General features: G+C 39.7%; 1 protein-coding gene across 1 annotated transcript in view; it reads left to right on the plus strand.

Moving 5' to 3' along the window:
• Wdsub1 (WD repeat, sterile alpha motif and U-box domain containing 1) overlaps positions 1-22,249 on the plus strand; it is a 41,077-nt gene extending 18,828 nt beyond the window's left edge. The window contains exons 5-10 of the mRNA XM_051184634.1: positions 2,495-2,528; positions 4,007-4,047; positions 4,127-4,233; positions 5,110-5,289; positions 8,783-8,923; positions 21,687-22,249. Coding sequence (XP_051040591.1) covers positions 2,495-2,528; positions 4,007-4,047; positions 4,127-4,233; positions 5,110-5,289; positions 8,783-8,923; positions 21,687-21,844 — 661 coding nt within the window. The 3' untranslated portion in view covers positions 21,845-22,249. The remainder of the gene's footprint in view (positions 1-2,494; positions 2,529-4,006; positions 4,048-4,126; positions 4,234-5,109; positions 5,290-8,782; positions 8,924-21,686) is intronic.
• The last annotated feature ends 3,485 nt before the right edge of the window (positions 22,250-25,734 follow it).

A 25,734-nucleotide genomic window follows, 5' to 3' on the forward strand; every position in this document is an offset into this window, starting at 1 on the left:
AGGTCTGCCTTTATATGTTAATTTACTTTATTCCTTTGCAGCTCTTAATATTCTTTCTAAATCCTGTATGTTATGTGGTAAGGGGACTTGGCTTTGCCTCTTGTACTTTCTTTAGGTTGGAAAAGTTTTCTCCTATGGTTTTGTTGAATGTGCGTTTGAGCTTTATTTCTTCTACTTGTATCCCTATTATTCTTAGGTTTGGTCTTTTCATGGTATCCCAGATTTCCTGGATATTTTGTGTTAAGAACTTGTTGGATTTAACGTTTTCTTTGACCAATGAATCTATTACCTCTATTTTGTCTTCAATGCCTGAGATCCTCTCTTCCATCTCTTGTATTCTGTTTTCTATCCATTTCCAGAATTTCCTTGATTTGTGTTGTCTTTATTGATTCTATTTCAGTTTTTAAGTCTTGAACCATTGCCATGTGGTTGATTTTTCTTGGTGGTCTTTAAGGGATTTGTTGATTTCTTCCATTTTTTTTTTTTTTTTTTTTTTTTGGTCTTTTCCTCCATTTCTTTAAGGGAGTTTTTCATTTCCTGTTTAAGGGTCTCAATCATCTCCACAAAGTTTTTTTTAATGGTCATTTTTTTCTGCTTCATCTGCTTTGGGATTGTCAGGTCTTGCTGCTGTAGAGCCACTAGTTTCTGGAGGTGTTGGAGGTGTTGTATCGATCTTTATGTTGAGTGTGTTTTTACACTGTTGTCCACCTATCTCTTCCTTCAGGTGGTACAGGTGGAGCCTGTGCTTCATAGGTCCCCTCTTTCTCCAGTTGGCTTAGTTGGGGCTTGTGACTCCGTTGGTTGCTTCTCCAGGAATGGGCAGGGCCCCTTCTCTGTTGATGGCTCCTCGAGGTGCAGGTGGTTCTGATGCTCTGGAGACTGCTGATGCTGCTGGGTTTTACATACACAGAGCAGCCAGAGGAGCTTCTTACTATAAGAAGGTTATACTGTATATACGCTGCTGCTGTTGATACCTCTGTGCTACCCAGCTCATGCTTCCACCTGCCCAGTCAGGACTGCGTGGCTCACACTTCAGAAGCCAATTTTTAAAAGGCTCACAAATATATAAAGAGTTTTGAGTTGAAAAAAAAAAAAACTATTTTCTTGTGTTGAAAAATGAGAGGAAAAAAAAAAAAAAAAACAAAACAAAAAAAACAGATGCCGTGCATTCAACTTGTTCTCCAGCTTTTGAACAGCACGACTCCCACACATAATTAGGCAGATCGGAAAACTAAAAATACAGCAGGAGCTGAGCCACATGGCCCATTGCCTTTCTCCAAACTCTGTCTCTTATTTCTGTCTGCCAAGTAGAAAAGAGAGCCAGGAGGCCAAGAATCCTACTCCCCCAAAGGCATGTTCCTTTTCTCCCTACGCACTTGTTTCTATTTTATTTTGTATATAGATAGAGGCTGGGGTCTTATGGTTATGAATCAGCCAACCCCATCTTACTCTATAATGAGCAGCAGAAGGTGATTTAAGACAACATTGCTGAAGTCTCAGTCCTTGTCTTTCCTTTATTCTCATTACACCTTCACTGACTGTTGTCCCACTCCAGTGCTCACATAAGTCACTAACTGTGATCCTGCTTCTCAAGTTACATTGCATGTGACGGTGGTTTCTGAGAGTGGAATTTCCTTATCATTCTGTTGTTGGCTTGACATCCAAAGAATATGTATGTTTGAGACACAGTGTCATGAGGACCAGGTGGGAGGGTTGTTTTCAGTATAAACTTAGCATGAATGGACTCTACAGCTGCTCGTGGTACTGGCTGTCTTCCCTATAGAAACTTGAATGTGTGTGTACACGTACAAGTGTGTGTGCATGTGTGTGCACATGCTCATGACTGTGCGTGCATATGTGTGTATTTTGGATGATGGATTTTTTATTTGTCTTTTATGACATCTTCAATGTTTAAGGTGGTACTAATGTCCATTCATAGTGCTGTAAGCAGCACACCTCAGTTCTGAAACCCCTGTGCAGGTATTGTGTTTTTGTTTTTGTTTTTTTTTTTTTTTGGATACTTGTCCACATTGATTTTGCTATGAAACTGGGAAGTTCCATCTGCCATGTTGCTGATGTCACTCCTTCATGTTTTTTTTTTTGAAGATGCTTGAATAATGGACTTTTCCATAAGAATTTTAGATATTCCAGAGATGATAACCTGTAATTCACAGAATTCAGGACAAATAAGTGAGCTTATATATTATGTCTAGCATAATTCTTATTTTGAATCTATGACAGAGATTCTGAGGTCAGTGCCAATTGTTAATATTTGGTTGCCTGGTCTTAGTGACCTTGCAGTGTGTATCATGGTGGCAGAAAGACTCTTGCTTTGTTACAGTGTCATAGTTTTCTTTGTATTACAATTCTTTTTCCTATAAGAAGAGCCCCACCCAGATGCCCTCTCCACCTGTCAATCTTCCACCCTTTCCAAAAAGGTGGACTTGGTTTTTATAGAACTTTTCACCTATTGTTTGCTTTTTTTTTTTTTAAGGTCAGTGGATAAGTCTGTCATCGTATATGATATGGTAAGTACTTTAGATCTTGTGTGCGAACTATATAAATTGTTTATATAAACAATTAGTTATATAACATATTTTTCAATTTATTTATTCTTATTTTATATGCCTCGGTATTTTGTCTGCATGTATGTCTGTGCGAGGGTGTCAGGTCCCCTGCAACTGGAGATGTGAGCCACTGTGTGGGTGCTGGGTACTGAAATCAGGACCTCTGAAAGAGCAGTCAGTGCTCTTAAGGGCTGAGCCATCTTTCCACCCCCATTTACTTTTAGTATATCTATTTATTGTGTCCAAGAATATAACATGCATTCTTAAATGCTGAAATAGTAAAATACTTGGGAAAACCTTAAATATTTCAATAATGTCTTTATGATGGATGGGGTTTTAAATCTAATCATGGGAAACACAGGCAGAGAGCACCAGTGTTCAGAAATTCATATACCCACCTTCTGTAGCAGCAGGCTGTGGCTGAATGTGGCCTACATGTGATTCCTAGAGTACAGGGTGGATTTAGGGACCAGCAGAAGAAAGAGTACGTTACCACAGGCTTGGAAAAATAGGAGTTTGGGGCAGGTTTATGGGTAAATGATGAATTGTATGAGTATAAATAAAAACAGAAATTTTATATTTCACAAAGATACAGTTGATGGGAATGATCTTCAAGAGAAAATCGGTGTGTTGGCATCAGTGATAGTGGCCATTTGGTGGAGGCATAAGTCATTAGAGTGTGGTGTCCAACAGGTGATTAGTTCCCTATACAGAAGTTAAGTCATTGGAGGATCTAGCAGTATAATGGGTAGGGGGAGGCAAACACTCAAGCCAGATGAGAAAGAGCTGTGGTGTTTCCTGCCAGCTTGTTATGGGATGTTTCTATTCACAGATGGGTATAACATTAACTTCTGTGTATAAACCATGTGCTAGTCCTGCTAAATACACTTGTCTGTTTAACCTGGGAAGAGCAACCTCAATTGAGAAAATACTGCCATCATACGGCCTGTAGATAGTGATTTGAAAGTGTAAGTGAATAAACGGTTCCCTCCCCAAGTTGCTCTTGGAAATGGTGTTTTATCACATCTGTAGCAAACCGAACTAGGACAGTATCTGTACGTTGACTGGCCCCCTGAGTGTACTCAGAGTGTCAGCAACTTCCATGCACTGATCCTGCAATACATACAAATCAGATACCACTGCAAGACTACACCTTTCTTCATGTGTTATGTAATTGGCTTCTGTTCTATTGGTCAGACTGGTAAATGTCAGGGGTCGCTGTATGAAAACTTCGTAAGAAAGTAGTTAGTAGACCACCATGCTGATGACTGACAAGGTAGAACAAGCTGTAATAGTAGTTATGGGTGTCAGCTATCCTGTTGTCGCTGAGCCTCAGTGAGTTAGTTACTAACTGCATTCGGCCTGTGGGCCCTGTAAGTGATGCTTCCTCCCTGCCTTGTCTCTTGTCTGACTAATGGAGTTCCTCTGTTATTTTTCAGGGTACTCACAGTGTGCTTCACACATTGACTCAGCATACCAGGTCTGAGTTAATTTCACTGTTTTAACATGATTAAAACATTATAGCCAGACAATGTGTAATGGCCGTGTTTATTAACTAGGTATGTCACAACTTGTGCCTTTGCACCCAACACCCTTTTACTTGCTACTGGTTCAATGGACAAGACAGTGAACATCTGGCAGTTTGACCTGGAAACACCTTGCCAAGGTTAGTGAGATTTACCCCATCCTTGGTCTGTGGTGCTGCAAACCCAGGGCCTCCGGTCCTGTGGGTAAGTGATGTCTGTAAGCTACAGCCCCAGCTTAAGCACCAAGCATTCTTAACCATCTCAGCACTGACCAGACATTTGGGTACTTCTTTTTTGTGGTTCTGAGGATTGAACCTGAGGCCTTGTGCATGCTAGGCAAGTAATCTACCTCGGAGCTACACCCCTAAGCCTAAACTTTAGTAAATCCTTTGATATGCTATTCATTTGTCTTTTTTCAGTATATCGTACAAACTCAAATTTAATACACCTTAAAACTGATTTTGGAGAATCTAGTGTTAGAGTAATCTACAGGTAAGTTTTGGCAAAGGCTTGTGAGCACATTCATGGATATCATGGCCCTGGGGTTTTTCTATCGTCTGAGTTTAGATCTGAGTTTTTCAGGTTCATGTAGCCTGAGTACAGAATAGGAACCACAGCCTTATCTTGTTGGCTCTCCCTTTAGCCTCACCGAGGAACACAAGTGTGGAACTTAGGAGTTTAACATTATCACTGTCAGAAATGACTGCATGTGACAGAGTTAGCAGAGTGACCCTTCACGGGTGGGAGTATTATTGAGTGAAGAAAGATTGGACTACAAGTGTAGGTCAGTGGTAGAGTGTGTGGCTAGCACGCACAAGGCACAAGGTTTGATTCCCAGCATTACACAAACAATTGTCCTTCTGCAATGAAAAAGAAATTCCTAAAGGATAGTGTTTCTGTAGCATTAGGTCACTGCTGTTACTACCTGCTACACTTCTTAAAAGGAAATGAAACAGTCAAAGGTGGGAGAGAAGAAACATTTGGTCTGCTGTTCACATGGCCTGTGCATTTTAAAGCAGGAAGCATGAACGATCAGCTGAAGCAGTTGATTGAAGACTGGTCAGAGGAGGACGTCTCTACGTGGCTTCGAGATCAAGGTTTGGAAGACCTTATCGGTATTTTCCAGATGAACAACATTGATGGAAAAGAACTATTGCATCTCACAAAAGAAAGTCTGGCTGGTGATTTGAAAATTGGTAAGCACAGTGAAGGATGGACTGTCTTCCATTATTAGTGATTCCCCTGCTGTTCAGCTTAGCTGTGTTTGTGGCTCTGCCCACTATTCTTGCTCAGCAGTATCCCAGGTTAGACCTTTGTAGAAAGGACATTTTCCTCCTTGGGAAGAAGGATTTCTTCATGTAACTAAACCTAGCTTGTAATTGTAACATTAGAAAAAAAATTAATTATAGCTCAGATACCTTAAAATTTACTTTTCAAAATGATATTTTGGTCTGTATGTCTTAAGTCCGTGTGTGTGTGTGTGTGTGTGTGTGTGTGTGTGTGTGTGTGTGTGCGCGCGCGTGTGTGCGCGCGCGCTCGTGCGCGCGCATGCATATGGAGTGGGGCAGAGAGCAATATCTGTTGTTGCCCAGGAGCCAGCCACCCTGTTTTTTGTGACAGGCTCTCACATTAGCTTGGAACTCACCAGTTGACTGAGGCTAGTTGTCCAGAAAGCCTATTTCAAGCATGGGCTACCATGCCTGGCTTTTTGACATTTGTTCTAGGTATTGAACTCAGGTCCTCATGCTTGTGTGACACCTGACTGAGCTATCTCCTCAGTCAAAATGACTCTTTTAAGAGTGATGTTTATATGTGTCAGTGGTGTGTGTGTGTTCTTCTCATGTTCATAGTAGTACAACCCACTATTTAATTTTGGAACATGTTTATCAGTGCTAAGAGAAGTCCCATACCTTATTACTTTCCAGCTTGTGGAACTAGTATTTTGTCTACAGACGTATCTATTATTGTCATTTTATACCAGTACTGAATATATGTGGCCTTTTGTATCTAACCTTTTTCTTTTTGCTTATCATCACTTGATGGAATTTAAGAGTTCCATGTTTTAGATACAATGAATAATCTTCTGAGTGACCATATACAAGCTTTTGTGTGAGCATCTTTTCAGTTTTCTTGTATATCTGTTCAAAGTAGAATTGGTGGGTCATAGGGAAGTCCTCTGCATGACATTCCTGGAGTTGGTGGGCTGTTTCTCAAAGCAGTGCTGCTATTATACAGTCCTGCTAACATGGGGGAGGGCTTCTGCATACCCCCACAAAGAGAAGCTCTAGCTTCTGGTAGTGTCTCTAATACTTGTTTGCATTTGTCATTAGCACCATCCAGTAATTGTGATTTCTCCTTTAGGCTTTGGTTTACATTTCCTTGATGATTTAGGTTGTTGCCTTAACGAATTTGATTGCTATGGCAACATCCACCAAACTAGCTAGGCTAGTGTCTCTAACACTTGTTTGCTTTTGTCATTAGCACCATCCAGTAGTTGTGGTTTCTCCTTTAGGCTTTGATTTGCATTTCCTTGATGACTTAGGTTGTTGTGTAAATGTATCTGGATTGCTATGGCAACATCCCCTAAACTAGGTAAGCTAATAAATGCTAAATTAATTTCTTCATTCTGCCAAGTCCAAGATCAAGGTACTGGCAGGTTTGGTGTCCTGTCCTTAACTTCTGGCTTACGGACAGTGCCTTTCCTACTGTACCTTCACTTAGAATGAATGAGTTCACGCTCTGGAGTCTCTTATTTATATGGGTTCTGATCCTGTTTGTCTGAAGCCCTACTTCTAACACCACTATGTTATTTGTAACTGTGTTTCATACTTGCTCTTGGACTAAGGCTTGGAAGCAATGGTGATAGGATTCAACATATGAATATTATGCTTTACAGTTTGGAAAATTGGCAAATTCAGTAATTTAGGAACAGAATTAGAAAACAGTTCACTGGAGCACCTGGTCCTTCACATCATTCTGAAATATCTGCTATTTTAGTATTATGTCAGGATCTACTGTGTGCCTCCACCTCTCAGAGGCTAAGATTACAGGCAGGATGGCTACATACCAGGCCATTCTGAAGTATGTTGAAATGTTCTGTTTTTATTTATTTTCATTATAGGAGATAGCTTTTAATCTTCAAATACTGTTTTAAGCTACAAAGGATTTTCTTTAGTCTTGAATTTTAAGAAACACACCCTTTCCGTAAAACAGTAAATCGGGCTGAGGCAGAATTAGAGTGGGGATTGAAGATAGAAAAGGCAAGCTGTTAACAGATATGTGACATTTGCATTTTACATGCAGAAATGTTTGGCCTGCATTTATTTGTCACTGTAGTTTGATTTCATGGTTCCTAATGCCAGTTTAAAATCTGGATTCTCTTAGCATCCAGTATATGGAAGTAGCTATGCACTGTAAGATGTATTGGAATGTGACAGGCCAAAGCAGTGTGTCCACCATGTTTGACACACCTGCTAAGAGACTGAACACCATTAAGCCTCTTGGCATAGGACCTTTGTAAATGTAGGATGATAAAGGGCTTTTAAATATACTTGAGTATATTTAAATTTAGTGTTTTAACCAGCATGTTTAAGCCACTTCCTAGGTTGTTAATGAAAAGCCTCATTGTAAGATCTATCTTGAAATCCCAGGTACTTGAGAAGGGTCTGAATAAAGCAAGCCACTGTGGGTGTGTTCCCTAGCTTTGTCCCTCACCTGGTGTTTCCCAGCTCTCCAGGAGTTAGAGTCAGGGTTCACCTAAGAAATAACTCCTTATGTCGTATATTTGCATAAGGAGTATCCATCCTGATATTGAGATGTTTTAAGGCATTTGTGAACATTACCGTCATATTTTTAAGTGTAAGGTATGCATGATAAAAAAGCAAGAAAATCAATTTTGGAAAGTAGTAGAAAAGCCATGAGTCCAGTCACTAGAGTTGTGCGCTCACACTGGCTTGTTTATAGCCAGGCCTTTGGGATACTGCGTAGTGCTGTGGGTCTCAGAGCTTAGAAGTGATAGACTGGTAGAAATTTAGAATGGCAAGTGCAAAGAAACTACTATAGGTCAGAATTCATATACTGAAATAATTATACATTTATAAATAGGAATGAGAAGCTTCCCCCCCACCCAAGAGGCTTCACTTTTTGATTTTTTCCATTCTGAGAACAAGGCATTTTTTTTTTTTTTAAATATCATTTTCCAGGTTGCTAGGGTTTGGATGTATGTGTCTCAACATCCAGCCTATGCTACTGCAGGGAGATGACAGCAACAGAACTTTAAGAGCTGAGACTTAGAGGGATCAAATTAGGTCATTGTATCCCCCTGAAGAGACACTGGGTCCCCTCCCCTCCTAGAGATACCAGGAAACAAGTGGCTTCATCACTGAGTGTTCCCACTACACTCTTCTGCCTCTCGACAGGCCAAAATGGCAGTGGAGCCAACTCATCCATGAACCAAAACCAAAGTCAACTCTTCCACCTTTTGGTTGTCTTGAGTATTTGTGTCTGGTAACAGAAGGCTGACTATTTAACACATTGTTGAAAAAAAATAATACAAATTTCTTTTCCAGCTTTATTTATGCTCCATCTGTCTCACACCCTTAAGTTTTGAAAGTTTATTTCACTTCCTAGTAGTACTTCATTTTACAGATTTTTTTCACTCGCAGCTGAATGTAACACACATCCTTTTAGAATCCCTAGGGCTGCGCAGCAAAGTGCTGAGGAGCATCGAAGAACTCAGGACCAGGGAGGACTCCCTCTCTTCCGGGATCCCCGATGAGTTTATCTGTCCAATAACAAGAGAGCTTATGAAGGACCCCGTCATCGCATCAGGTATGCGTGATGATTGCCGGGCTCGGGGTATGTAACATGCTACATAGAGGATGAGGGGGCACTTGGCACAAGTGTATACAAATTTGGGCTATGTTCAAAATCCCATTTTGTTTCTCATAAGTAGGTTTTTTTTTTTTCTTTAAAAAAAAACATTAGATCCAAAGTAAATAATTGTACACTATATATTTTATAATAAATAAACTAAACACCACAAATTTAGAATAGAGACAAAAATTTCACTTAAATTTATGTGGATACCAAATGTAAAGACTGTGTGTGCACATACATACAGAGGAGGATACTGGGTAACTTCCTCTTTCATTGTCTGCCTTATCCTTAAGACACAGACACATTCTCTTACTGGAAGTTTGAACCTTGCAAATTAGGCTAGGCTGGCCCGCCAGTGATCTCCTGGAATCCACCTGTTTCTCACTCTGGTGCTGGAGTTACAGGCATGCATAGCCATACCAGGCTTTAATGTGTGGACTAGTGGTAGCTCCCTTACCCAATGAATCATCTCCCCAGTCCTCAAGATGTGAGATGACTGCCTAGATCTCCTACCTTTTGTTGTGTCTATCATGCACTTTAATGGTTGAGAAACCAGAATGTAAAGATTATAAAGTTGGAACATTTGATATCAGTTTCTGCACCAGTATAGAGGCATGCTCAACAGAATGGTTTTTTTGATTGATTGATCTTTTTGAACACATCAGTAATCCTTTCCTCTTTATTGCTGGATAGTGTTGCATGGCTATACACACACACACACATACATATATATGTAAAAATACCACAATACATTTATCCATTAACTGGCAATGGGATATCATGTCTAAAGCTGTCCTGACATCTCATGCACAGAGAACTTCGTCTAGACAGAACTCATTTCTTGCCATAAAATATTTAGTAGTGGAGTTTCTGGGTTGTTTACTAAGTGCATGTTAAGACTGCTGAAATGTTTCTCAGGGTAGATACAGCATTTTAAGTTCATGACTGAGAATTCCAGTTTCTGCCCATATTTGCAGATGCTATTGCTAGTTGTTGTAGTCCTGAATAACAGGTATAAAGTGGTTGGTGCTGGCTGTACTTTTACTCCTCACCACAATGAAGTATCTTTCCATAGACTTCTTATCTACTATATTTTCCATAGTATATATCGTCTTGCACTTTCTTCATTTTGTATTGAATTATCATTTGTTTTCCAATGTGTCTTTTGTCAGGCAATGTATTATACTATGTATTTTCTCTGTGATGTCTTTGGAAAACTTGCTTAATTTTGATGGAGTCCACTATACCATTTTTCATCTTGAGTCTTCATTTTTTAATCTGACTTAGCATGGTTTACTCCAGGCACATCATAGTTTTTAGGCTTTAGGCCTGTGGTTAATTTTGGTAAGAGATGAAAGCGTCTCCCTGTTCCTGGGGATTCCTGTTGTCTCAGTTCACTGACTTCCAAGTCCTTCCTCAGAAGCAGATGGCTGTCCATCAAAGGCTGACCCCCAGGCTCGGCGTTATCTTTCTGTCTGATCTTGTGTCAGTCAGCCCTTGCCTGCTGCTGCTTTATAGTGGGGTCTGGAGTCAGGTCAAAGAGTCCACAGGTTTTGTTCCTACACTCAGATGTTACATCACTTTCTTCATGGCAGTAGACCGCTGGGGTTTTCATTAGGACAGTGTTTAATCTGGAGAGGAACTGGGAACATTGCTTGGCAGTTATGTGGGTCTTTTCTCACTCCTAGCAGTGCTGTTTTGCTGTATAGATTTTACAGTTTTGCTTTTGTTTAGTATAACACTGTGGTTTTACCTGTTTTATTGCACTTGTATATGGGAATGGGATTGGCCTTGGTTGGTATATTGGCTCTCTGTGACCTGTGACTGCCACACCTATCAGTAACTGCTTCATAACAGGTGCATAGAGACGGTTTCTTTGCATGATACTTGGATTGACTCAGTGCCAGGTGACAGCTGCCTTTTGCTCCAATTCTTGCCTGTAGGTTTTCTTTCTGACCACACAAGTGAACATGGCCAGCATAAAGGTCCAGGGAATAGACATCTGACCCTGATCCTTCCTGGAAGGAAGAGCATCCAGCCTTTCAGCTTCAGACAGGGCTGCCTACCCTCCTTGTGAAGGAGGTTCCTCCCATCTTAGTGTGGGGATTAAAACACTGATTTGTTTATAAGTTGTCAATTGTTTACCTTTTTTGTGTGTTCAGTTTTAACATAGCTTGTTCTTTTTTGCCCGCTACTAAATCTTATAAACCTTTTTTTGTTATAATGGAAAGGCTGATGTTGTAACTAGGATTATTAAGGATGAATGGGGTAACTTGGCACTGGCAAGGTACCCTGCCTTCTTGGTCCTTTTCCTTTCACATCTGTTTCATTCATAATTTATTGGCACTGATTTTTTTCTAAAAAGAAAAGTTCATGCATAGAATTTATAATACTAAGAATCTACTATCCTAGGTCTGGCTACTTTGTTGTCCAGAGCCCCCACATTAGGGACTCATACTCTGGTTGAGTTCAAATACACTGAATTAATTCTTGTGTTTCCTTAAGGCATTTCTTGGGCATGCATTTGTTTCTTGAGTGGCATTTTTATAGTAAAATGTCTGCTGTGTTGATCCCTCTTCTCTTAAGTCTCTGTAGAGGGCCTTCAGAGACAGTTCTTCTAAGGTGGTTTCCTGCCCACTGACACTGTGCTCAAAACTTTAGTTACTGAGTTATTCCTGGAAGTTGTACTTAGCATGTAGAATATCAGCATAAACCAGGCTGCCTAGGATTTCATCCCAGTACTGTTATCCACACAGCTCCCTCTATTATGGTATCTTTTTTTCACTCTCATCTATTCATCTCCGAACTCAATCTTTCTGGTCCCACATGTTCTCCTCTCCTCCCCTTTTCTTTCTCCTAACTCCCTCTCCACTCACTGCTCCCCCAACTCCCAATATGCTCAGGAGATCTTGTCCCTTTCTTTCCCCTTCAGTGAAGGACCTTGTATGAATCTCTTAGGTTACTCCTTATATCCTAGTTTCTCTGGCGGTGTGTATTATATATAGGTTGGTGATCCTTTGCTCTATGTGTAAAATCCATATTTGAGTGAGTACATACCATGTTCCTCTTTTTTGTGACTGGGTTACCTCACTCAGGATGATTTCTTCAAGTTTTTGCCCGCGAATTTCAAGATTCTTTCTGCTGAGTAGTATTCTATTGTGTAAATGTGCCACATCTTCTTTATCCATTCTTCAGTTGAGGGGCATCTAGGTTGCTTCCAGGTTCTTGCTATGACAAATAATACTGGTATGAATATAGTTGAACAGATGTCTTTGTTGCATGGATGTGGATCGTTTGGGTATTTGCCCAAGAGCAAAATTACTGGATCCTGTGGTAAACTGATTCCCATTTTCCTGAGGAACTGCCATACTGATATTCAAAATGGCTGTACAAATTTGCACTCCCACCAGCAGTGGAGGAGTGTTCCCCTTTCTCCACATCCTGTCCAGCATAAGCTACTATTGGAGTTTCTCATTTTAGCCATTCTGACAGGAGTAAGATAGTATCTCAAAGTTGTTTTGATTTGCATTTCCCTGATGGCTAAGGATGTTGAGCACTTTTTAAGTGTCTTTCAGCCATTTTGGATTCCTCTATTGAGAATTCTCTGTTCAGTTCTGTACCCCATTTTTTAATAGGGTTATTTGGTGTTTTGTTGACACTAGTCTTGAGTTCTTTGTATACTTTGGAGGTCAGCCCTCTGTCAGATGTGGGGTTGATAAAGATATTTTCCCAGTGTGTGGGCTGGCATTTGGTCTTGTCGACTGTGTCTTTTGCCTTACAGAAGCTTCTCAGTTTGAGGAGGTTCCATTTACTAATTGTCGATCTCAGTGTCTGTTCAGAAAGAGGGCTCCTGAAATAGTTTGTTCAAGGGTACCTCCCACTTTCTCTTCTAAGAGGTTCAGTATGGCTGGATTTATGTTGAGGTCTTTGATCCATTTGGACTTAAGTTTTGTGCCTGGCGATAGACATGGGTCTATCTGCAGTCTTCTACAAACCATCGTCCAGTTGTGCCAGCATCATTTGTTGGTTGACAATACTTTCCTCCTTCCATTGTATAATTTTAGCTGTTTTGTCAAAAATCAGGTGTTCATAGGTGTGTGGGTTAATATCAGGATTTTCTATTCAATTCCATTGGTCTACCTGTCTATTTTTGGGCCAATACCAGGCTGTTTTCGGGACTATAGCTCTGTAGTAGAGCTTGAAGTTGGGGATGGTAATGCCTGCTTCAGTTCCTTTATTGTGCAGGGTTGTTTTGGCTATCCTGGGTCTTTTGTTTTTCCATATAAAGTTGGTTATTATCCTTTCAAGGTCAGTGAAGAATTGTGCTGGGATTTTAATGGGAATTGCATTGAATCTGTAGATTGCTTTTGGCAAGATTGCCATTTTTATTATGTTTATCCTATTTATCCAAGAGCATGGGAGATCTTTCCATTTTCTAGTATCTTCTTTAATTTCTTTCTTTAAAGACACAAAGTTCTTACTATATAGGTCTTTCACTTGTTTGGTAAGCATTACCTCAAGATACTTTATGTTGTTTGTGGCTATTATAAAGGGTGATGTTTCTCTGATTTCTCAGCCCCTGGTAGAATTTTTCAGGTTATGTATGTAAACTAACTACCATATCATCTGCAAATAGTGACAGTTTAACTTTTCCAATTTTTATCCCCTTGATCTCTTTTTGTTGTCTTATTGCTTTAGCTAGAACTTCGAGTACAATATTCAAAAGGTATGGAGAGAGTGGGCAGCCTTGTCTTGTTCCTGATTTTAGGGGAATAGCCTTAAGCTTCTTTGCATTCAGTTTGATACTGGCTGTTGGTTAATGTATATTGCTTTTATTATGTTTAGGTAATTTCTGTTATCCCTGATCTCTCCAAAACCTTTATCATAAAAGGGTATTGGATTTGTCAAAGGCTTTTTCAGCATCTAATGTGGTTTTTCTTTTTTAGTTGTTTATATGGTGGATCACATTGATAGATTTTCATATGTTGAACCATCCTTGCACTTCTGGGATGAAGCCTACTTGGTCATGGTGGATGATTTCTCTGATGTTTTCTTAGATTCGAATTTAGTTCATTAACATTTAGCAAAATTTAAAAAAAAATATTCTGTCATCTATCCTATTGTTGTGAGCCTAAAGTTTTATATGTAACTTATCTTTTACTATAACTAAGGAAAACCATAACTGTCTGTCTTCAACTCCATCAAAGACCTCAGCCTAGACAGTCACCCACATTCTTCTGTAACATTGGGGCATCCATCTTCCGCCTACCAGCCTAGAGTTTCTGGCAGAGTTCTCAGTGAAGCAGGAAATTTTGAACTGTCCCACCTGTATTGGCAGTTTGTCAGTCATTTTTCTGTGTCCTGCAGAGTGTCTGGCAGACTCTTCCATGAAGCAGGAGCCTGAAGGACTATCCCATCTTGTTTTGGCAAGTTCAGCAGTCATTTTCTTGTGGGTCCTGCATATTCAGTTTGGACAGCATGCTGTCAAGCAGTCCAGACAAGAGCAGTTTCTTGGCCAATAGGCCAGTTTTGGCACATTGAAGGCAAACCCCATAATGAGTTTCTTCAATGCTCATCTTCCTCTCTGATGTAATTGGTGCTGCCAGAGCAGTTGTGTCTCACTGTCATGAAAAACCCTAATACACCATTTTATATGGTTTTGAAGAATACCAATTCATTTGAAATAATATCTCTAGGAAAAAACCTAACTAACATGATTATAAGTTTTGACTATCATAGGTGACTATAATCTGTATTATTTATATATTTTTAAAAGAGCTGTATAATCACAATATCCAAACAAGAGTAATAATACACATATAACAAAATTGACCTTGAATTTTTATCAGTAAACCAAAATCCATACCTATGCAAAGTATTCACTTTCTATATCATATTCCCTTTTTTCTTTAGAAAGAGAGTGATTGTGATCATTAGCCATTTAAACCAACTGCATTTAAAAGAAAACAAAATTTATAAACAATATTTGGGAATTTGGGCATAGTTCTCTCCAAACAGCAGGATCCAAACAGACAGTGCTGTTTGGGGGCACTGTCAATCCCAAGGGGATTCTGAAAAAAACAAACAAACAAACAAACAACAACAAAAAAAAAAAAACCCAGAAACCTGAACAAATCCTGCCTGTTGTAGATTGTGAGGCTGCATCCTCACAGCTGGTTTGGATATTGGATCATCTGGCCACTGCTTCAGGGGGTCTTGCTTGATCAAACCACATTAGTATGGAAGGAATCCACAGCTTTCCTCCTTCTGTGGACACAAAGTATTTTCTTACCACAGTAGATGACACATATTTTTAAAAGGTCCTTCGCCTGAGCTAAAACACACTTAGCATGTTTCTCTAGCCTTTTGGCACAGGAATTAGTCAGTATGTTAGCATGTTTCTCTAGCCTGTTGGCACAGAAATTAGTCAGAATGCATCTGACAGTAGTACTCAGTAGTGACACTAAACTACACATACTTTATCACCAAACAGCAAATGTGATGGGAATGAGGTAAGTTCAGCAAATGCAGCTTTAGCAATAAAATAGTGTCAGCACCAGTGTAGCAGGCTGTGGCTACAGCTACAGCCAGAAACTATCTAACCACTGGAACCTCAGCCCCGCCAGCACCTAGAGGGTCAATCACCAGAGTCACAGTCACCAACTACACCAATTGGAGGAAGGGAGACCTCCTGAAGCATAGGCTCCACTGCACCAATTGAGGAAGAGATGGGTGGACAACAGTATAAGAACACACTCAACAACATAGAGAACGATACAACATCTCCAGAAACGAGTGGTTCTATAGCAACAAGGCCTGCACATCCCAACACAGATGAAGCAGAATCAAACAACCTTAAAAATAACTTTATGAAGATGATTGAGGCCCTTCAAGAGGAAATGAAAATTTCTCTTAAAGAAATGGATAGAAAAAAAAAAAATTGGGAAGAATGCAACAAATCTCTTAAAGAAAACCCAACAAAAAGCAATCAAGCAAATGAAGGAAGTGGTTTAAGACTTGAAAATTGAAATAGAGGCAATAAAGAAAACACAAACCAAGGGAAATCTGGCAATGGAAAATGTGGGTAAATGATCAGGAACTACAGATGAAAACAATAGAATACAAGAGATGGAAGACAATCTCGGTCATTGAAGGTAAGATAGAGGAAACAGATTAATTGGTTAAAGAAAATGATAAATCCAGCAAATTCTTAACACAAAATATCCAGAAAATCTGGCCCACCATGAAAAGACCAAAACCTAAGAATACTAGGGATAGGAGGAAAAGAAATACAGCTCGAAGGCACAGAAAAATATATCCAACAAAATCACAGAAAAACTTTCCCAACCTAAACAAGGACATGCCTGTGAAAATATAAGAAGCTTACAGAACACCAAATAGACTGGACCAAAAACCAAGTTCCCTCACCATGTAATAATCAAAATACTAAACATACAGGATTAAGAAAGAATATTAAGAGCTGCAAAGAAAAAAAAAGGCCAGGTAAGATATAAAGGCATGCCTATCAGAATCTTACCAGACTTCAGTGAAAAAAATGAAAGTCAGAAGGTCCTGGACAGACATTCTGCAGAGACTAATAAGAGACCATTGATGCCAGCCCAGACTGTTATACCCAGCCAATCTTTTAATCACCATAGAGAAACAAAACAAGATATTCCATGACAAAACCAGATTTAAACTACCTATCCACAAATCCAGGCGTACAGAAAGTATTAGAAGGCAAACTCTAACCTAAGGAGATTAGTTGCACCCACAAAAACACAGGCAGTAGATCATCCTACACCAGCAAATCCCAAAGAAGGGAAACACACAATAGCACCACCACTAACAAAAATAACAGGAAGTAGCAATTATTGATCATTAATACCCCTTAATATCATTGGACTCAATTCGCCTATAAAGACACACAGGTTACCAGGTTGGATATGAAAACAGAATCCCTCCTGGTGCTGCATATGAAAAACACACCTCAACCTCACAGACAGACATTACCTTAGAGGAAAGGGTTGGGAAAAGATTTCCCAATCAAATGGACCTAAGAAGTTGGTGTAGCTATGCTAATATCTACCAAAATAGACTTGAAACTAAAATTAGTCAAAATAAATGAAGGACATTTATAAATCATTGCAGGAAAACTCCATCTGAACATCTGTGCCCCAATTACAAGGGCACCCTCATTTGTAAAAGAAACCTTATTAAAGCTTAAATCACACATCAATCACACATAGTGGGAGATTTAAATGCCCTGTTCTCACCACTGGACAGGTCTACTAAACAGAAATTTAACAGAGAAATAAAGGAACTAACTAGCAGATGTTATGACTCAAATGGGCTTCAAAGACATTTGTAGTACATTACACCCAAACACAAAAGAATACACCTTCTCAGCACCCCATGGAACCTTCTCTAAAATCAACCACATACTCAATAACAAAAGCAAACCTTAAATACAGAAAAATTGGAATAAAATCCTGCATCATATTGATTTTCATGGCTTTAAGTTAGACTTAAACAACAACATTAATTTCAGAAAGGCAACAAATTCATGGAAATTGAACAATGCTCAACCACTGGGTCAAGGAAGAAATTAAAATTAAAGACTTCCTCAAATCAGTGAAAAAGGCTGTATAACATACCTAAACTTATGAGACACAATGAAAGCAGTGCTAAGGGGTAAGTTCATAGCACTAAATGCCATAAAGTAACTGCAAAAGTCCCTCGTTATCAAATTAACAGAACACCTGAAAGCTCTAGAACAAAAAGAGGCAAACTCATCCAGAAGTAGACAGCAGGGAGTAATCAAATTGAGAGCTGAAATTAGCAAAATAGAAACAAAGAAAACAATACAAAGAATTAAAGAGACAAAGAGTTGGTTCTTCCAGAAAAATCAACAAGATAGACAAACTTTTATGCAAGCTAACCAAAAGGAAGAGAAAGAATGTCCTTATTAAAATCAAAACTGAAAAGGGGGACATAACAGGCACTGAGGAAATCTGCAGAATCATCAGGTGATTCTTCAAAAACCTGTACTCCACTAAATTGGAAAACTTAAAGAAAATGAACAATTTTCTGGATAAGTACCACATACCAAAATTAAATCAAGACCAGATAAACAAGCTAAATAGACCTATAACCCATAAAGAAATAGTTATAAAAAGGTTTCCCAACCCCCTCTCCCAAAAGCTCAGGACCAGATGGTTTCATCGAAGAATTCTACCAGAATTTCAAAGAAAAACTAATAACAATATTCCTCAAATTGTTCCACACAATAGAAACAGAAGGAACATTACCAAACTTTTTATGAGACCTTAAATACCCTGATACCCAAATAAAATACTGGCAAACCAAATCCAAGAACACATCAGAAAAACCATCCCCCATGATCAAGTGGTTTCATCCTAGAGGTGAAGGGATGGTTCAACATACAAAAATCCAACAATGTAATCCACCATATAAACAAACTGAAAGAAAAAAAAAAATATGATCATCTCATTAGATCCTGAAAAGGCCTTGGACAAAATTCAACACCCCTTTACGATAAAAGTCTTGTAGAGAACAGGGATAACATGAACATACCTAAACATAATAAAGGAAATATATAGCAAGACAACAGCCAACATCAAACTAAATGGAGAGAAACATAATAAAGGAAATATATAGCAAGACAACAGCCAACATCAAACTAAAAGGAGAGAAAATTCCATTAAAATCAGGAACAAGACAAGGCTGTCGATTCTCTTCATATGTATTCAGTATTGCGCTCAAAGTTCTAGCTGAGCAATATGACAACAAAAGGAGATCAAGGGGAAGGGAAGGGATCAAATTGGAAGGGAAGAAGTCAAACTTTTGCTATTTGCTGATGATATGATAGTATATATAAGTGACCCCAAAAATTCTACCAGGAAATTCTTCCAACTGATAAACACCTTCAGTAATGTAGCAGGATACAAGATTAACTTTAAAAAAAAAAAAAGTCATTAGCCTTCCTATATACAGATGATAAACAGGGTGAGAAAGAAATCAGAGAAATGTCACCCTTTATAATAGTCACAAATGCCATAAAATATTTTGGGGGTAACTCTAACCAAATAACCTATATGATAAGAAGTGTAACTCTTTGAAGAAAGAAATTGAAGAAGACATCAGAAAATGGAAAGATCTCCCATGCTCCTGATAGGTAGGATTAACATAGTAAAAATGGCAAACTTACTAAAAGCAATGTACAGATTCAGTGCAATCCCCATTAAAATCCCAGCACAATTCTAGACAAACCTCAAAGGAAAAAAAAAAATCTCAACTTTATATGGAAAAACAAAAAAATCCAGAATAGCCAAAATAATCCTGTACAATAGAGGAACTTCTGGAGGCATCACCATCCTTGACTTCAAGCTCTACTATAGAGCTATAGTAATGAAAACAGTTTGGTATTGGCATAAAAGCAGGTGGACCAATGGAATCGAATCAAAGACCCTGATATCAACCCACACACCTAGGAACACCTGAACTTTGACAAAGAAGCTAAAATTATACAATGGGAAAAAATGGAGAAAAGAAAGCATCTTCAACAAATGGTGCTGGGATACCTGGAAGTCAACATCCAGATAGATCCATATCTATTACCATGCCACAAAACTAAAGTCCAAATGGATCAAAGACCTCAACATGAACCACAGTGAACCTCATAGAAGGGAAAGTGGGAAGCAGCTTTGAATGCATTGGCACAGGAGACCACTTGTAAAATATAACACTAGTAGAGCAGACACTGGGAGCAACAATGAATAAATGGGACCTCCTGAAATTGAGAAGCTTCTATAAAGAAAAGGACACAATGAATAAGACAAAATGGTAGCCTACAAAATGGGAAAAGATCTTCACCAACCCCACATCTGACAGAGGACTGATCTCCAAAATATACAAAGAACTCAAACTAGACATCAAAATAGAAAATAATCCAATTAAAAAATGGGGTACCAATGTAAACAGAATTCTCAACAGAGGAATCTCAAATGGCCAAAAAGACACTTAAGGAAATGTTCAACATTCTTAACCATGGGAGAAATACAAATCAAAACAACAAACAACTCTGAAATAGCATCTTACAGCTGTCAGAATGACCAAGATCAAAAACACTGATGACAGCTTATGCTGGAGAGGATGTGGAGTAAGGGAAACACTCCTTCATTGCTGATAGGAGTGCAAACTCGTATAGCCACTTTGGGAATCAGTATGGCAGTTTCTCAGGAAAGTGGGAATTGATCTACCTCAAGACCCAGCTATACCACTCTTGGGCATATACCCAAAGGATGTACACTCACACCACAAGAACATATGCCCAACTACGTTCACAGCAGTATTATTCGTAATATCCAGAACCTGGAAACAACCTAGTCAGTCTCTCAACCAAAGAATGGATTAAAAAAAAAATGTGGTACATATACACAATGGAGTACTACTCAGTGGTTTAAAAAAAAAAAATCTTGAAATTTACAGGCAAATGGACAGAAAAAGCCATCCTTAATGAGGTAACACAGACCCAGAAAGACAAATATAGTATGCACTCACTCATAAGTGGATATTAGACATAAAGCAAAGGACAACCAGTTTACAGTCCATAACCCTAGAGAAGCTAGGTAACAAAGAGGACCCTAAAGAGAGAAAACTTAATTGAAAATTTGGGGAATAAATGTAGACAAAAATGGACAGAAATTGGAATCTTATGTTGTTGGTGAGAATTTAAAATGCTGGCTGTTAAAATGCAAACTTGGCATTTTCCCAAAAACTTACAACATAGTTTTAACTCCTGGGGGTTAGGAGGGGTCCCCATCTGTCCAGGTTTGCAGGACAAGCTGGGTACAGATGGCAGCATTGAGAATACTCACAAAATGGAAACAGTTCAAATTTGCTTCTGCCAACAGAAGGGATATATACAATGTACAGCTATACAATGGAATGTTACTAACTGTATAATGTTGAAAAGGCAAAAAATTATAATCACAGCTGAAGCTCAACATGGTGGTGCAAGACTCGTAATGTCCCTGTGGGAGAAGCAGGAGGATGACAAGTTCAAGGCCCTATATAACAGTCACAGGTTTCATAGATTTAGCAGATAGAAGCAAACATTTCATCCTGGGTAAAAACTGTCTTAAGTTCAGCAGTGAACACACTATATCAGAAACTCTAGGATCACACTGGTCTTCTTCCTGAGTGCTGGGTCCACAGTGTTGAATCCCTTTGCCCACCTTGGAGATTTCAGTCTTCATATGTGTGAAAGAAAGCAAATAGCTGAGCACAAGCACAACATAAAGATGGTAGTGATTTTTTTTTTACCATCTCTTTCTGTTGTCTTTAACTCCAGTTAAACCCTCCCTTGAAGGGTTTTGCTGAGTTACTCCTACGGCTCTTTTCTTCCCTTATCCTTACCAAAATTTATCTCCACACCACTCTACCCCTTTTTCTGACATAGTTTTTTTCTGAATTTCAACATGGCCTTTGTCTCAGTTGTTGTGTTTCAACAGAGCATAGCCCAAGCCAGCCAGGAGTACCAGCCAGCTGTTGTGGCCAAGGTATTTTAGACATGGTACAGGCAAAGCAAGAAGACCATTTAACTCATCATAGCTACCCTGGTTTGTATAGCACAGTTCGTTTACTAATCCTAATTCCCATTCTTTACCTCAAGCAATGTGTTTTTTTTCAGATGGCTATTCCTATGAGAGGGAAGCAATGGAAAATTGGATCCACAAAAAGAAACGCACAAGTCCCATGACAAACTTGGTTCTTCCTTCATTGATATTGACACCAAACAGGACTCTGAAAATGGCCATCAATCGATGGCAAGAGATACATCAGAAATGAATTTTTCATATGGTATCGGGTACATTTTTCAGTGATCTCATTCAGTGCTAACTAGACATTCCAAAAGCAAAATAGAAAGAAAAGATATGTTAAAGTTTACTTTAAAAACCGCCAATTATTATTCTTACAGTACAGAATTATACATCTAATGTCATTGCTGTGTCTATAAAAGTGAAAATATTTTTGCACTAATAGGAAAATGTGTAGAAATAAAACTTTACTGTGACTTTACATTGCAATGCCTAAATATGTTATTAGGTGTAGGCCACATCCAATAGTAGCTATACCCTATAGTCATCTAGATTCTATGGATGTTTCCATCTTGAGTAACAGCTATTCAGTTGTTTTCAGTGACCTTCATAATAGAATTTTCATAATATAATTGTAAATTGTTTAATAAATTGGGGGGCCACTCCAGGCATGTTGAATAGCAATTTTGGTGTGTTCTAAGTTTGTAGTATAAGGATTTTTTTCTCCATTATTAAACATCAGATAGTCAAATTAACTTTGCTGAAATACATCAAATGGCAAACCACCTTCCTTTTGAAACTTGGAAGTCTTACGCATTCCCAGTATGTGAGAACTTAGATTCAGACAGTTAGCAACCGCTACACTACCAGCACTGTCCACATCTACTACACAGGAACTGAAGTGCAAGAAGACGGCGTGTACTGACCTCTCAGAACCCTGGCTAGCTGTTGCCCAGAGAGGAGCCATCGGGGAATAGAACACTGTGTCTTTAGCCTTTGTCCTGTTCAGTCAGGCCCTCAAACACTCACAACATATCCAAGAACGTTAGAATGAAGAAATACGGCCATATATGGATATGGTCAGTATCCTTGGCATGGCCAGTATTTGATAAAACCTCTTATTTATGAAAATCTGACCCCAAATTCAGAGATTCACCTGCCTCTGCCTCAGGAGTGCTGGGATTAAAGGTGTCTGCCACCACTGCCAGGCAGGACAACCTTTCTCAAAAACAATGATTTTTATTTTATTCCATGTATTTGCCTACCCTTGTATATTTGCACCATAGAGTGTCTGGTACCTTAAAAGTCAGAAGGCTGAAGTGCCTGTTTCACATATCAAAGTGGACCTGGCCTGCAGGTTCTCCCAGCATCCCTCAGTCCTTACCTGTTACAGGGTATGGCTAGCAAACCCTTCCTCCAGAGGCTCTTGCCCATATAATCCAGACATTTTGGTTACCTGCCTTTTGGACCTTCCTCTCTCTCTCCCCACATGACACAGCCCGGTCTTGTCATGTCCACTCTGGAGTCCCAGAGTGTGCTGGGACTCTACTCATGCTCTCCTACATTTCTATAATAAACTTTCTCCTCCACCAGACCTAGAAGCAGTCATGTCCTCCCCGCCTCCTCTCCCTCTCCTCCCTTCTGTCTTCCTCTCTCCTACCTCTCCTTCCTGTCCCCCTCCCCTCCAGAGCTAAGGTTGGTTTGGAACACTATGTGGATGTCATGAGCAGGTATTCAGGAATCTGATCAGGACTGGAAGCCAGTTTTAGGAAGGGATGTGTTTGACACCAAAGGTTTTTAGACTTTCTGGCACAGGTGAGTCACAGTGGCACTTACCTGTAATTCAGGAGGATCCTGATGCTCAAGATCACCTTCAGCTATATGGCCTGTCAAGAGGCTAGCCTGGGACACTTGATAGCCTGCCTCATAATAAACACAAAATCAACCAAGCAAACAAAAATAAATGCCAAAGAAGGCAATGGAGCCTTATCATCCTAGATGCTACAGGCACTGCCTGGCCTCCTGGTGATTGGCCACCCCACAGACACAACTGGGTCTACCCACATGCAACCTTTAGGGTTGATCTGCAGCTTAAGATGACATACACATATCCCTGCTTGTCTTATCCAGTTTTGTAAATGAGGGGCTGGAGAGGTGTCTCAACAGTTAAGAGTACTGGCTGCCCTTCCAGATGATTTGGGTTCAGTTGGAAGAGCCTACAAAGTGGCTCACAACCCTCTGTCACTCCAGGTCCTGGAAATCCAGCGCCCTCTTCTGGCCTCCACAAATAACAGAAATACACATGGCAAACAGAATTCAGAAAAAAAAAAAAAAATGCTCATATGAATAGTTTGTAAATGAAAAGCACTGAGGATATTTAATTACAAGACTGTCTCAGTCTGTTGTGCGTAAATAAAATACTGATTGGGTAAAAAAAAAAAAATGCTGGGCAGTGGTGGCACACCTCTTTAATCCCAGCACTTAGAGGGAGAGGCAAGTGGATCTCTGACTTCCAGGCCAGCCTGGTCTACATAGTGAATTCCAGGACAGCCAGGGCTATACAGAGGAACCCTGTCCTTAGAAAGAAAGGAAGAAAGGAAGGAAAAAAGGAAGAGAGAAAGAAAAAAATATAAATACACCTTTTACTTTCTCCTATGCCATAAACATAAATTGCCAAATCTAGCTGCCAAAAACAATGTCTGCTTTGGGAGTTTTTAAATGGATACTGAACTATATTTCTTTTGTTTCATAGGTAGATCCTGCCATCTGTTATTGTAGAAGGGAATATATTTTATTCTACGTGATTTACAGTTTCATTGTGAACAGAAATGAGTTCCACAAAATGGTGGAAATCATGCTGTGGTTTCTAATTGTTTTCATTTAGAAGAGAAGTCACCACTGGACCAAGTGTCTCTGTGTATTGTTTGTTTTTAGACTTGCTGGAAGCTGCTAGATTTTCACATAAAAAGTCACAATCACTAAAGTCACTGCTGGAAAGAGCAGTTTAAAAGATTTTTTGATACATTGGGGCTAGAGAAATGGCTTTGTGGTTAGGAGCACTGGATGTCCTCTAGAGGACCTAGGTTCAATTCCCAGCACCTACATGGTGACTCCCAACTGTTTGTAACTCTATTTCCAGGGGACCCATGGCACCAGACATGAAAACTACTAATTTTCCAAGTTCACACTTTATATATAAACAGACAATGCCAAACAACCCCCTTTTCACCAAAAGTGAAAGCCAAATCCATGACCATCTCACAAGAAGGGTCAAGACACCCCTACCCCACCCCCACCCGCTCCACTGGATGCTGTGAGTCGAGGGGTTGGTTCAGGAGTAGCTAGGAGCAGTGTTCAGTGCCCTCTGACCTGGAGCTTCCGGAGATCTCACTTCTGGCCTGGATACTGAGCATGTCCTGTCTTTACCAAGACCAAATCAGAACAGCAACTTCATGTCAGTCCTCACACACTGGTGCTGTCCGGGATAGTCAAGACAAGAGCTACGCATTACTTAGTACTACTTTGGCCCTCTGTTTTAACCTGGAAATAGTGTGGAGGACTGGATTAGGCTTCTAGCAACATTATGGACAAAACAATAACCTAAGTTAATTAGTTTCAGAGTTCAAGTCACTCTTTCCAGGTAGGTGAAGGCTGTCCAGGCAAAGAGTCAATCTATTGGGAGGTGTCCCCTTGTCCCAGTGAACCCCACCTGTACACATAATGCACAGCACCAACTGGATTTAATGGTATTTACATCCCAACCAGTTTCCCCTCTTTCTTCTCCTCCCAGTCCCTTCCCCAGCCCATCCCTATCCACTCCTCATCCATTTCTATTCAGAAAGGGGCAGGCCTCCCAGGGATGTCAACCAAACATGGCATATCAAGTTGCAGTAAGACTAGGCGCCTCCCCACACAGTACTGGATGAGGCATCCCGGTATTGAGGAGTCGGGTCCTAAAAGTCAGCAAAAGAGTCAGAGACAGCCCCTGGAGACGGAACAGCACGTTGACAGGCACACAGGGGAGCTGGAGGAGGGAAACTGGGGGTGTTGTCAAATTTCATTGCATGCATTACGAAATTCTCAAGAAAATTATTGTTAAAAGGTACTTGAGTGTAGCAGACATTAGGCATCATATCACTG

The sequence above is a fragment of the Phodopus roborovskii genome, unplaced genomic scaffold (genome assembly GCF_943737965.1).
Source record: "Phodopus roborovskii unplaced genomic scaffold, PHOROB, whole genome shotgun sequence".
In the NCBI taxonomy this organism is placed as follows: Eukaryota; Metazoa; Chordata; class Mammalia; order Rodentia; family Cricetidae; genus Phodopus; species Phodopus roborovskii.